Source organism: Phyllobates terribilis, unplaced genomic scaffold (assembly GCF_046119375.1).
Source record: "Phyllobates terribilis strain yellow unplaced genomic scaffold, ASM4611937v1 Scaffold_4__5_contigs__length_816908805, whole genome shotgun sequence".
NCBI lineage: Eukaryota > Metazoa > Chordata > Amphibia > Anura > Dendrobatidae > Phyllobates > Phyllobates terribilis.
In genome coordinates this window covers 130,786,512-130,801,091 of record NW_027362764.1, presented here as the reverse complement: position 1 = coordinate 130,801,091, position 14,580 = coordinate 130,786,512, and the positions used below count along the sequence as shown (strand labels likewise).

Genomic DNA, 14,580 nt, shown 5'->3' with positions numbered 1-14,580 from the left:
ACACACAAATGTGCAGGAACGGCCCTGTACCGATATTTTACAATCCTTAATTACGAGGCATGTGTTAATAATAGACATTTCTATAGATTTAGTTTTGTATTTCGTTATAATGCTTCATCGCACTCTTAAACTTCTTAGGTTTATTCAGGGGTCTATTCCTACTGTTACTGTATATGTTATATTATGTGTTAATATTAGTCATAAACAGTAAAATGATGTAAAATTATCGGAATGCTCAGAAGATGTGATGCAACAACTATAAGTAACATTTGGATTACATACAATTAATGTATTTTTTAAATAGTTAAAAATGTGCGCATACAATAAATGTGTGTCTTTGTCTACTTTATGCTTTATGAACATGTTCAATAAAAGCCTAGGTAAAGCTCTTGGAGCATATGCCAAGGATAAGCACAAAGCTCCCATTCACCCTATGGAGGCTAAATAAAAATGTCCACCACCAGCAAGGCCAGAATAGTCTTTCCTTACATTCCAGGTAAAAAACACTAAAGAAAATAAAACAGTATACCACACATTATGTTTCTTTACCAACATGCCTCAGTGTTGAAATGGGTAGCAGACAACACTTTTCTGCACAGAGCAAAAACAAAAGTGTACTGCTATATAGTGGGCCAAAGTACGCTCTGGTTGGCCTTTATTAGGTGAAGAGGGTCCTATGGACAAGTCATAAGAATGTAGGCAGATGTATTTGTAGGTATATGCCAAATACAAGACTAATGTATGTTGAACATGGTGTAAACCTAACATTAAAGGGAATCTGTCTCCAGGTTTTTGCTACCTCATCTGAGAGCAGCATAATACAGGAAAAGAGACCCTGATTCCAGTGATGTATCACTTAGATTACTGGGTGCAGCAGTTCTGACACAATCAGAGTTCTTGGATGCAGCATGAAGCAGAGCTTGAGAAAGCTAACCCCGCCCACACCGGATATGTACATTGTCTATACACAGTGAGGGGGGCGGAGTTGGACTTGGCGTCACCTGCTGCTGCAGTGCGAGCAGTTATAAAGTTTTGGTGATAAAACCTTCTTTATAAGTAGACAGCACACAGCCTGATGAGTGACACATCACTGAATTCACTGTTTTAACCCCTACATCATGCTGTCCTCAGATTACATAGCAAAAACCTGCTAACATATTCCCCTTAAATATAGATTTTTTTTTTTTTGTAAATTGACAATGGGTTGAAATATATCTGATAATCCCTGATGAGTTGGTAATAATGTCCTGGTATCAATAGTCGTGGCCTCGCAAAGCGAACATTCAACCTGCAGCAAGATTTCTCCCACCTTCATGAGTCCGGGAGCGGGTGATGAAAGACTCTTTGGTCCTGCTCATGGACCGACCCACTGCAAACTGACAAATGTGACATGCGTTGTATGCTTTATTTCTTTATTTATGCTTTATTTATTTAAGTACTTTACAAAAGTCCTAATTTAAAGGGATTTGTCCTGTTTAAAGGTCACTTTTACCGATTCCTGAGAAAAAAATAGAACTTGGTTATTTTTGATTAGGAGCCCTGTAGCATGCAGCTAAGACACGTTACCCTTTCCTTCCTTCTCGTACAGTAACGGTCTCACTGGACTCCAGTTCCTTCTTCTTCTGTTCATAAAGCTCTAACAGATACCCGTCCGGCTTTATGTTGGCCTCACGCAATTCTAACATAATCTTCTCCACTTTCTGGAGATTTCTTGCATTCTTCATGCTCCGTCCTGCAATGTATAGTTTGAACTCTTCCAGTTCGATAAGTTTACAGGTGTCCACTTCACAAATGTTCTTCACGACTTTCGATTTGTCCACTTGAGGGAAGAAAACAAGACCAGACCATTTCTCAAGAGTCTCAATGGGGACCTGAAATTCTGGCAACTGATGCTGAAAGCTGATGGGGATGTTGGGAACAATAAAGGCTCCTTCAGCTAAAGTCTCATCAGAGGGCTTCCTCCTGGCCAGGATCACCTTGTACAGATGCGTGGGCACTGCTACGTCATCATTACCAATAACCTGAAATAAAAAATGGCCAAGAACATCTTCATAACACCAAGAAGATCATGGTGCAACATCACAAATTGCAGTAGGGCTCTGTGCACCTACATGGAGGTTTCCACGCCATCCCTCACACACCCCATCCATCTTCACATTTGAAGTTTATACTTTAAGGGCTTGTAAGATTTAGAAAACTAATATTAAAATGCCATCAAATTACAAAAGGTGACAGCAGCTGCTGTGTACATCTCTATTCTTGGGGACCCAACTTGCCCCCAATACTTTAATAAACTTTCACACCACTTAGTTAATTGTTAAATGTTTATCTAGCAATTGGGACCCATAGGGGGAAAACTGCACTAATGTGATGAATAGAAAATCAGCAAATCCCTTTATTTAGAAATTATATTGTCTTACCCCCAAAAAAATATTTTAAAGTGCCATCCACTATGTGTATTCATTCTGATTAACCTGTCTGTCCACCGCCTAATGTCAGGACTGTAGCAACAGAGACTCTAGAATGTATGACAAGAAGTGGGGCTGGTCTTTATCTCTCGGCTCCCGCTCTCCTACCTGTCCAACTCCATTTAGGTCATACAGAGGCAGACTTTCATTTTAAAGATGGACAAGCCACTGGATAGTAGCGTGAACAAAGTAGGCTGGAAAGGGAATAAAGGAAGTACCAGCGTTTATAGTGCTGAAAGAATGAAAATAAAGCGGAGCAGCCCATTAAAAAAAGTGGATGCCAAGTTACGAAGCATCAGAACTGTGTATTCTAGTAAGAAAAGAAAAGGAAGTTCCAGCCTCCATAGTGCTGATAGAATGATAACAACATTGAGCAGCCTACTGGGAAAAAAAAGTGGATGCAAAGTTACAGAGCATCAAAATTATGTATTTTAGTAAAGAAAGTTCCAGCCTCTATAGTGCTGACAGAATGATAATCAACTGCAGCATCCCACTGGAAAAAAAAGGATACCAAGTTAGAGAGCATCAGAATGGTGTCCTCTAGTAAGAGGGAAAATTGGAAGTTCCAGCCTCTATAGTGCTGACAAAATAATGATGAAGAGAAGCTGACCATTGAAAGAGTGGAAGCCAAACTACAGAGCATGCGGATTGGAACAGTTCCTCCACATGTTATACTGGTATGTGCACTAAAAGCAGTGATGAGGGCAGCAAGATCAAGCTTTTACCCTGGTTTTGGATAAAATAACAGCTACGCCCCAAAGATTACAGCTGATTGCTGGGGAGCCATTAGACTATATTAAGGGGACACTTCTACCAAAATGAATGAATAGTCCAGAGTGGAAAAGGGAGAAAGTTCCTATATATTTAGGAATAAAGGTCATCTATTGAACAAATCACACATGGGTGAAGAAATGGCAAAGAATATTTGCCCAGAATCCCCCATGATGCCAATGATGATGGCACAGCACAGCAGTCATTACATGGAGGTGCTGCGGTGAGTTCTCCATCTGCCATTCGCGGCCCCATAAAGCCATTTATTCTATATTATGCTCACAGCTCCTCATTTAAATTCTGAATTTATAATTTATCAAATTATAATCTCCCCCTGCTTACTGAGCCCATAGGTAACTCCTAATGAGAACGTGCGGGGTCTTTCGCCCTCAACTAAGAAATTAAGTGGATGGGGGGCTGCTGATAAGAGGAACTTCATTTCACGACTGAACGCTTCTCAACACAATCAGGCAGGAGCAGAAAGCAGAGTTCAGCCAGACTGAAGGATGCTCATTGTTTTCTGGAACACAGCGGCCGACCGGTCATCTCTGAAGTGACTTCATGAACATGTGATGGTAAACAACGGCTCACCTGATAAGTGACACTCTTCTTGCCATCCTCATTCTGCACGGGCAACGGCAGAGGGCCGCTCACAATCCAGACATCATCGAATCGCTGGGTCAGGTCCCGACAATACATTTCAAGCCTGGATAAAGATTTCATACGATGAGTGAAATGAGCCATTGTAAGACTGATCTCATTAAACTACACATGCAGTAGCCTGGCCGATGACTGTCCCCGGAGAACATGTCTGCCTCGAGCCGCCCTTGAGGTTAAGTCATTCTTTGCAGATATTTCTACATATCTGTGTCTGAAGATCCAGATACGGATCTCCTAGACTTGTGAATGGGAAATTTGCTTGGTTGTGTAGTGGTCTCCAGACAAACAGATTGCCATCCAGGACCGAGTAAGAATCATGGTGCATAATGTCATTTATTCAATGGGGTATTCCCAGCTCACAAAGTGATGGTATGTTACTTTATGATTGGTGGAGAGGTCTGACCTATGGGACCCTCACCGATTCTGAAAATGTAGCACTCTACACAGTGATGCCAGAGGGGAACTACAGCACAGCAGTGGCCCACCACCCCCCTCAGCGCTGCATTCCAGAAAGTTATATATTAAGGCCTGACTCCCCCTTACATTCCCCCAAAAAAACTTTTGAAGTCGTCCAGCAAGGTATGCAAATTCTGACGGTCCGGTCCAAGGGGTGTCACTGCAGCAGCGCCTGTCCCTCCTCTCCCCTGCTAAAAGCCGTCCTCTAGCTTGGATTAATGTGGGTGACGCGTCCTGCCCCATCCACATAGCTGAATGAAATCTCGCACCTGAGCAGGGACATTGCCGGATTGTGCAGCTGCACTTTGCTCTGCCCTACTGCGGGCAGAGCCTAAACCTAACTGCGCCGGCTCACGTCTTTCCGGCTCCTTCCGTATCGCCCATATTGTTTTATTCCCTGCTGCAAGAATTAAGCTCCTCTTCTGCGATTTCCAGCGTCCGTGGAACAAAATAATATGGGCCAAATGGTTCCGGTAAGCAGGAGCTGGAAAGACGCGTGTCGGCGCATGCACAGTTAGGTTTTAGGCTAAATAGTATCTGACTCTTTAGAATGAAAAAAAATCAGCCGTCTGAATATGCCATAAAAACAAGCACAAAACCAATACAAGGTGTTACATACAGTCCAAAATTCAGTTATAATGGCCTAGGAAAGACCACTGTATATTAAAAGGGTTGTCCATTACTGGACGGCCCCTTATTAAATGCTAAAGTGCCCCAGATTAAAAAAAAAATATTGAATATTATATATAGTTACACACACTTCTCGGATGGACGTTATTCCAGTAATTTTTAATCGCTGGAATAACCTTGGGTCTATTGGCGGTCAGATAACATTGTTATGTCACATGAGCGCTGCAGACCATCAACAGACTCTGATCAGCTGCAGCCTTCAGTCAGATGAAATCATTTTGTCTGATGCAACTGTGAAGGCTGTAAGACAATGCCAAAAATCACTGAAATGACTAGTCCTGGTGGTAAGCAGGTCATTTTTGTAGTGAATAACCCCTTTTATCTTTGTAACCTGAGGCAGGACTGTATCTGCATTTCAGATTGTAAAGTAAATCCCTGTTGGCCATGGGCCTTACCGATTCCAGAAGCCGGCGTTGTTTTCATAGTTCTGGGGCACAATGTTTGACAGGTAAAATGTTTCAGCCATGGCCTCCTGTAGACGTAAAAAGGGATTACTGTAAACAGTCGAAGCACCAAGGGCCTGTGCACATGTTGCAGATTTGTCGCTTTTTTCGGCAAAGATTCGTCACTAAGTGAATGAGGATCCTGAAGTCTCATGCACACGTTGCTTATTTGTGACTTGCAGATTTGACTCATACTAACGAGTGGGGAAAAATCTGCACCAAATACGCATGTAAAAAAAAGAATCAAAAATGCAACAAAAACGCACTTATATACTGACCGAATACTGATAGTGGGGCTGTGTTTTCTGCGAAGAGATGCAGAAATGGTGCAGAAATGTCTGCACCAAATACATGTGCACATGCCCTAAAGCTTTCTTACAAGTCAAAGTAATGCACTCTATATATTCCATATTTTTATGCAAATACAAAGATTAAAGAAAAAAATAATTTTTACAGACTTTCTTCTTCAGACAAGCAGAAAACCCAGATTCTTACTGTAGAATATTTACTGTCCCCCGCTGGCGCCATGTGACCCCGGGACCACCCACTACGTAAATAGTCTTCATTGCTGGCGCTAAATAACTGCGGAATGTTTGGATCCGGTGTAAATCGGCAGTGTTTCCGGTCAGCAATACCTGAGGAACAGATAAAAAAACATGTCCTAAAACCCAGACATACTAAATAAAGCACAACACACCCTGAATTAGGGGGCATCTAAATTTATACTGAGCCTCCCTGCTGTTTACAGTCCCATGAGAGGACTTTAAGAAAAACATTGATGGTTGCAAAACAATATATCTCTTGGCAGCTGTATATGACCATTAGGCCGGTTTTACACGTCCAACATTCACAGTCCGAGTACGGACCACCATGCCAGGACCGGCAGCGGGTCTCCTGACCCAAACTGAAATGCCTTATATCTAGGAAACTGATGGGTTTGGGCCATCAGACCCGTGGCCGGTCTGGCCTTAGATCTGCTACAGCCAGAGATTCGGCCCCACTATCAGTATTCGGTCAGTATTTTTTCTGAGGGGGGGACAAAACCAGGAGTGGGTGATAAATGCAGAATTGGTGACTTGTTTCCATTAAACCTTTTCTCTGATTGTTCCTCACCTGGTTTTGGCTCCCACTCCTGAGAAAAAATACTGACCCAATACTGACCAAATACTGATAGTGGGACCGTGGCCTTAGATCTGCTACAGCCAGAGATTTTGTGCTTAATTTGTACGTTAGGTCTTCTCCCATCTCTCTGCTGATCAATACCTCACAAGTTTGTAGAGCAGGCTGGTTCTTCCTTCACTTCTGCTCCCCCTACCCTTTCCTGGCATGAAGTGTCAGAAGATGGAGTGACAGATACTGCAGATGGACTTTTTGAAGATTGAGGAGGTGCCTGAATAGTTTGGGGAATCCATACATGGGGACTAGGACAATAAAGAATATATAGGCCAGGTTCACACCTTGTTGACCATTTCCACTGGGGATTTGGTCACAAATCAATAATGGATCCACAGACAGAACCTGCATTTGCTGCTTGTGGATTTCACTGTGGATTTGACTGACGATTTCCCCCTACTCCATTACTAAGCATTGAATAGGGTGAAATCCACAATGGAAATCTGCACAAGAATGAGCACGCAGCGGATTTGCAGCCTGTGCCATGCTTTCATTTTGGTGCAGATTTTTTCTGCAACATGTGAATGAGATTTTTAGTCTCCATTTCCTTCCTGCAGTACTGTTAGGCCTCTGGGACCCCACCTTTCCTGAGAACAAAGGGGATTAAGTGCTAAATAAAGGGGTTGTCCCACTTTCTGTCTTCAGGAGTGCACAGCTCCCGGCAAGCAAGAAGTCGGAAAATAGGAAAGCCACTGCGCCCCTGATTGACTGTGACAGTTCAGACTAGCAGCATGTTTGCACCGCTCACTCGAACTGTGCTCTCAGCTATGCTGTTATATGAGGCAGCTCTGGAGTTTACATCCTGTATAGCCAAGAGCTTGTAAATAATAATTACTTATTATTATGCTTTTGCTAATAAAGTGCCATCATATTCCACAGCGCTTTACAGACATCATCATCACTGGGGCTCACAATCTAATTTCCCTATCAGTATGTCTATGGAGTGTTAGAGGAAACCAATGCAAACACGGGGAGAACATACAAACTCCTTGCAGATGTTGTCTTTGGTGGGATTTGAACCCAGGACCCCAGGGCAGCAAGGCTACAGTGCTGCCCATTGTGCTCCTTACCTAGGAGACCAGCCACCTAATAGACCGGCTGATTCCCTTGACAATGATCAGTAAACAATAGAATTAAATATCCCTCAGTTCTTGAGAACAGAAAAAGATATTCAGTAAGTAACTTGCAAAGATGTTTGTTTTTACAAATACTTTACAATTTTCACCTATAAGGATGATGAGACACTGCTATAACTTCTCCTATTCACCCACAATGCACGGAAGACCATGAAGAGAATGCTGTCCTGAATGACCGCTGCTATTCTCATCCCCCAACATTCATAGAGTCATTTGCATAACTTAGTGATGTGCCATAACTTTAGATAATGGAATACTCCTTTTACTCACCAACTATTTTCTCTTTTGTAAGATGCTCAATGACCCAACGTGGGGTCTTCTTTGCTTGATCATAAGATAAAGCATGACTGATATATTGTCTGATCTCCTCTCCACTCTGCGGGAATCCAAACTCCTCCAATGGAGGCTTCTGTATCGGTTCTGGAAAAAAAAGGTTAATATTAACATTATATCAGGTTCGTTAGGATCAACCCTCCTAAGCCGTCTATATGGGCATGTAGGTCAAAGAAAGTGGAATAAAATACCTTGATATCTGCGATCTGATGTTTTATTCCAGAGAAATCTACATTTGTCTTAATATGTGAATGAGCTGTTAAGATCTATGGGCCGGACATAGATCTCCCTGAGAATCTGCCTCCAGAGCTTATTGTAAATGAAAGGGGGAGTTACCAGTGTGAGACAAGTAATGACTGACAGTCTGCTCTCCTGATCGGCATGCCTCACACGGCTTGAACTCGATATTTCAGAAAGAGTTCTCCCCAAAAATCCTTTCCCTATTTGGTATTTCTGTAATCCTTCTGACTCAAATCACTGTGCCAACTGTTGGAGGCATAAATTTAAAATGCAACACACAATGGTGCAAATTGCTGTTGTTTTACAAAATTATCAGAGTGACATTGACACAAAAAAGAAAGATAAAAAGTGAATATATACAGTACAGACCAAAAGTTTGGACACACCTTCTCATTTAAAGATTTTTCTGTATTGTTATGACTATGAAAATTGTACATTCATATTGAAGGCATCAAAACTATGAATTAACACATGTGGAATTATATACTTAACAAAAAAAGTGTGAAACAACTGAAAATATGTCTTATATTCTAGGTTCTTCAAAGTAGCCACCTTTCGCTTTGATGACTGCTTTGCACACTCTTGGCATTCTCTTGATGAGCTTCAAGAGGTAGTCACCGGAAATGGTCTTTCAACAATCTTTAAGGAGTTCCCAGAGATGCTGAGCACTTGTTGGCCCTTTTGCCTTAACTCTGCGGTCCAGCTCACCCCAAAACATCTCGATTGGGTTCAGGTCTGGTGACTGTGGAGGCCAGGTCATCTGGCGTAGCACCCCATCACTCTCCTTCTTGGTCAAATAGCCCTTACACAGCCTGGAGGTGTGTTTGGGGTCATTGTCCTGTTGAAAGATAAATGATGGTCCAACTAAACGCAAACCGGATGGAATAGCATGCCGCTGCAAGATGCTGTGGTAGCCATGCTGGTTCAGTATGTCTTCAATTTTGAATAAATCCCTCACAGTGTCACCAGCAAAGCACCCCCACACGATCACACTTCCTCTTCCATGCATCACGGTGGGAACCAGGCATGTAGAGTCCATCCGTTCACCTTTTCTGCGCCGCACAAAGACACGGTGGTTGGAACCAAATATCTCAAATTTGGACTCATCAGACCAAAGCACAGATTTCCACTGGTCTAATGTCCATTCCTTGTGTTCTTTAGCCCAAACAAGTCTCTTCTGCTTGTTGCCTGTCCTTAGCAGTGGTTTCCTAGCAGCTATTTCACAATGAAGGCCTGCTGCACAAAGTCTCCTCTTAACAGTTGTTGTAGAGATGTGTCTGCTGCTAGAACTCTGTGTGGCATTGACCTGGTCTCTAATCTGAGCTGCTGTTAACCTACGATTTCTGAGGCTGGTGACTCGGATAAACTTATCCTCAGAAGCAGAGGTGACTCTTGGTCTTCCTTTCCTGGGGCGGTCCTCATGTGAGCCAGTTTCTTTGTAGCGCTTGATGGTTTTTGCAACTGCACTTGGGGACACTTTCAAAGTTTGCCCAATTTTTCGCACTGACCTTCATTTCTTAAAGTAATGATGGCCACTCGTTTTTCTTTACTTAGCTGCTTTTTTCTTGCCATAATACAAATTCTAACAGTCTATTCAGTAGAACTATCAGCTGTGTATCCACAAGACTTCTGCACAACACAACTGATGGTCCCAACCCCATTTATAAGGCAAGAAATTCCACTTATTAAACCTGACAGGGCACACCTGTGAAGTGAAAACCATTTCCAGTGACTACCTCTTGAAGCTCATCAAGAGAAGGCCAAGAGTGTGCAAAGCAGTCATCAAAGCAAAAGGTGGCTACTTTGAAGAACCTAGAATATAAGACATATTTTCAGTTGTTTCACACTTTTTTGTTAAGTATATAATTCCACATGTGTTAATTCATAGTTTTGATGCCTTCAGTGTGAATGTACAATTTTCATAGTCATGAAAATACAGAAAAATCTTTAATTGAGGTGTGTCCAAACTTTTGGTCTGTACTGTATATACAAAGGACAAAACTCGCATGTGACTAAGTTCACTTCTGTTAGAACATTGTATATAAGGAGACACCTGTCAATCACATGCAACAGCGCTAGGAGAAGCCACCTGGGGGCGATGTCGGACAGTCTGGCTTCCGGATGTGGTCCCCAGATAAAACTATATCTAACCAGGCTGTGATCCATGCTGCCTGGGCCCAGATAAAACTATACCTAACCAGGCTGTGATCCATGCTGCCCGAGCCCAGATAAAACTATACCTAACCAGGCTGTGATCCATGCTGCCCGGGCCCAGATAAAACTATACCTAACCAGGCTGTGATCCATGCTGCCTGGCCCAGATAAAACTATACCTAACCAGGCTGTGATCCATGCTGCCCGGTCCCAGATAAAACTATACCTAACCAGGCTGTGATCCATGCTGCCCGGGCCCAGATAAAACTATACCTAACCAGGCTGTGATCCATGCTGCCCGGGCCCAGATAAAACTATACCTAACCAGGCTGTGATCCATGCTGCCCGGGCCCAGATAAAACTATACCTAACCAGGCTGTGATCCATGCTGCCTGGCCCAGATAAAACTATACCTAACCAGGCTGTGATCCATGCTGCCCGGTCCCAGATAAAACTATACCTAACCAGGCTGTGATCCATGCTGCCCGGGCCCAGATAAAACTATACCTAACCAGGCTGTGATCCATGCTGCCCGGGCCCAGATAAAACTATACCTAACCAGGCTGTGATCCATGCTGCCCGGGCCCAGATAAAACTATACCTAACCAGGCTGTGATCCATGCTGCCCGGGCCCAGATAAAACTATACCTAACCAGGCTGTGATCCATGCTGCCAGGGGTTTGTGCAACAGAAATTAGGCTGTGTGCCCACGATGCATTTTTCAAACGTTTCCTCAGCGGCAATTCCGCTGCAGAAACGCTTAAAAACGCTTGATAGAAGGCCTGCCATGTTCCCCAATGATAATCCCCATGTGCTGTGCACATGCTGCGGAAATTTCCGCTGCGGATTATCATTGCGGAAAAATACGCAGCACTGCCAATTATTTTGCGGAAGCGCGGCGTTTTCGCCACCATTGACTTGCATCGGAACGCAAGACATCCGCATCACTGCATCTGTACATGCGGATAACATGCGGTTCAATGTGCGGATGGTACCCGGGTTTGGAGAAGAGGAGACTCTCCTCCGGACCCGGATACCATAAAACCTGTAAAAAAAAGAATAAAATAAAAAATAAATATAAGGCTGTGTGCCCATGATGAATTTTTTAAGCGTTTCCGCAGTGGCAAAAAAGCTGCAGAAACGCTTAAAAAATGCTTGGTAGAAGGCCTGCCATGTTCCCCAATGATAATCCGCATGTGGTGTGCACATGCTGCGTAAATTTCCGCTGTGGATTATCATTGCGGAAAAAAACACAGCACTACCAATTATTTTGCGGAAGCGCTGAGTTTTCGCCGCCATTGACTTGCATTGGAACACATAGATTCCGCATCACTGCATCTGTAGATGCGCATTCCACGCGTTTCAATGTGCGGATGGTACCCAGGTCTAGAGGACAGGAGACTCTCCTCCGGTCCCGGGTACCATAGAACCTGTAAAAAAAAGAATAAAATAAAAAATAAATATTATACTTACCTTCTGATGGCCCCCGCTGTGCTCGTCCTCCCATGCCGGCAGCTCGCGATGGACTGAAGGACCAGCGCTGACATCATAGTCATCTGACGGCAGGTCCTTCAGTGTACCGCGATCTGCCGGCAGCCAGGACGGAGCGAAGCAAGACTGCGGGGGCCATCGGAAGGTATTGGGGTCACACTATATAAATCCATGTGGTTTGTATGGATTTATATAGTGTGACCAAGTTGACAAGCACTTTCCAAGTGATGATAAAATCGCTTGGAAAGCGCTTGACAACCCGCATGCGGAAATGCATGTGAAGAAAGCTTCACATCCTCATGTCCCTGGCAGGAAAAACACATGTACAATCCACAGGGAGATGCAGAAATGCTCAGGAAAAATCCGGAGCATTTCTGCATCGTGGGCACATAGCCTTAGATGAAAAGATCCCTTTAACGTAAAACTAAACTTGGATCTGTTTCTTATCTGATATAATGAAGAAGAGGGTCCCCAGAAATTATTATGGGGTCCGTCTGGGTTCTGTTACGCGTCAGACTTTAGAACTGGAGAAATTCGAAGTTCTGCAGGTTGCGCTTTTTTCCTTCCATTCTAAAAATGGACACATAACAGAACCCAGGCGGACCCCATAATCAATGGGGTCTCACTGCTCCAGAAGGTCCTGACAGAAGGGGGTCAGTGTAAGGAAGCTGGAAACCCTCCAGGAAGGCAGAGGGTAACAGGGAGCATTTGGGGGGCACAGCTCTTACCCTACTTATTGATATCACTGGGAAATAGGGGGTAAAACAAACACAGCGTGTATCCTGCCCTGAACAGTCACGGACACGCGTGAGCGCGGACACGAGGCCACGTGACTCCGCCCTGATACATTGTTGCTGCAGTTTCGGATGGAACGTGTTAACCCTTCGGTTCCTGATGGAGTCTCAGGATGCCATGAGGAGCGCGCAGAGCAGGGACCCGGATGCAGGCTGCAGCTCACGTGTCTATGACAGGCCTCCAGCTACAGGAGTAACGGCGCACACTCTCCGCTGGGGGGCGGGTTTCTCACCTGGCTCGGCTCTTTTTCGGTCGTATAGATAAAGCGCGGCTAAGCAGGACGATGTGCTCAGTGTAGCCCCCAACACGAAACCCCCCAAAAAACGGCGGTTTATAATTCTATAGGAAATATGTCCGGACATCTTCAAGTAGCATTAACAGGAAAAGAGTCTAGATCAAAGAATTTGTACCGCCACCTGCTGGCCGCGAACAGCACAACACTCGATTTAGAACCCAAGGCGTGCTGCTAGTGACATCTAGCGGCCAAAATTGTTCGTTGCAAGTGAATAAATTACATGCAGACGGACGCCACCTACTGGCTCGGGAATCGACTGCTGCTGTGATGGTGATCGGACATTAGGTGTAACATTATACGTGTGATTTGGATTATAGCTAATTCTCTCTTTGCTTTTCATTGCATCATCAGCCTATACATATTATACTGCAAAGTGTGAACATTGGTTTACAGAGGGAAGGAGATAGGTATAGGTTTCAGCAGAGACCTGATGTCAACATCACCAAGTCTGTCTGGGATTACATGAAGAGCCAGAAGGATGTGCACAGATCCACAGAAGATCTTCCAAGATTTTTGAACAACCTCCCTGCCAGGATCCTTCAACAACAGTGAGCAAGAACCTAGAAGTGAGGCTTTGATGCGGTTTTGAAGACAAAGCGCGGTCACACCAAATATTGATGGGATTTAGGTTCCTCTTTTGCTCATTCACGTTGCTTTTTGTTAACTGAAAACAAATAAAATGATTCTATATACAGTACAGACCAAAAGTTTGGACACACCTTCTCATTTAAAGATTTTTCTGTATTTTCATGACTTTGAAAATTGTACATTCACACTGAAGGCATCAAAACTATGAATTAACACATGTGGAATTATATACTTAACAAAAAAGTGTGAAACAACTGAAAATATGTCTGATATTCTAGGTTCTTCACAGTAGCCACCTTTTTGCTTTGATGACTGCTTTGCACACTCTTGGCATTCTCTTGATGAGCTGCAAGAGGTAGTCACCGGAAATGGTTTTAACTTCACAGGTGTGCCCTGTCAGGTTTAATAAGTGGAATTTCTTGCCTTATAAATGGGGTTGGGACCATCAGTTGTGTTGTGCAGAAGTCAGGTGGATACACAGCTGATAGTCCTACTGAATAGACTGTTAGAATTTGTATTATGGCAAGAAAAAAGCAGCTAAGTAAAGAAAAACGATTGGCCATCATTACTTTAAGAAATGAAGGTCAGTCAGTGCGAAAAATTGGGCAAACTTTAAATGTGTCCCCAAGTGCAGTTGCAAAAACCATCAAGTGCTACAAAGAAACTGGCTCACATGAGGACCGCCCTAGGAAAGGAAGACCAAGAGTCACCTCTGCTTCTGAGGATAAGTTTATCCAAGTCACCAGCCTCAGAAATCGCAGGTTAACAGCAGCTCAGATTAGAGACCAGGTCAATGCCACACAGAGTTCTAGCAGCAGACACATCTCTACAACAACTGTTAAGAGGAGACTTTGTGCAGCAGGCCTTCATGGTAAAATAGCTGCTAG

General features: G+C 43.7%; 1 protein-coding gene across 1 annotated transcript; it reads right to left on the bottom strand.

Annotated features, from left to right (window-relative positions):
• Positions 1-1,398: 1,398 nt before the first annotated feature.
• Positions 1,399-13,175, bottom strand: LOC141264242 (nuclease EXOG, mitochondrial-like). Its single transcript, XM_073676536.1, has 6 exons — positions 13,043-13,175; positions 8,068-8,217; positions 5,984-6,123; positions 5,441-5,517; positions 3,831-3,945; positions 1,399-2,021 (listed from the first exon to the last, which is right to left on the bottom strand). The coding sequence occupies exons 1-6, from the start codon at positions 13,170-13,172 to the stop codon at positions 1,563-1,565; spliced, it is 1,071 nt and encodes a 356-aa protein (XP_073532637.1). The 5' UTR covers positions 13,173-13,175; the 3' UTR covers positions 1,399-1,562.
• Positions 13,176-14,580: the final 1,405 nt, after the last annotated feature.

Bases quoted from the DNA above. Each gene is read 5' to 3' on its own strand.
- LOC141264242 (XM_073676536.1), bottom strand. From the start codon at position 13,172: ATGTCCGGACATATTTCCTATAGAATTATAAACCGCCGTTTTTTGGGG. The intron at 8,218-13,042 runs GTGAGAAACCCG...TTTTTTTTCCAG, and splicing joins CCGAAAAAGAGCCGAGCCAG to AACCGATACAGAAGCCTCCA. The intron at 5,518-5,983 runs GTAAGAATCTGG...TTACGTCTACAG, and splicing joins GGGACAGTAAATATTCTACA to GAGGCCATGGCTGAAACATT.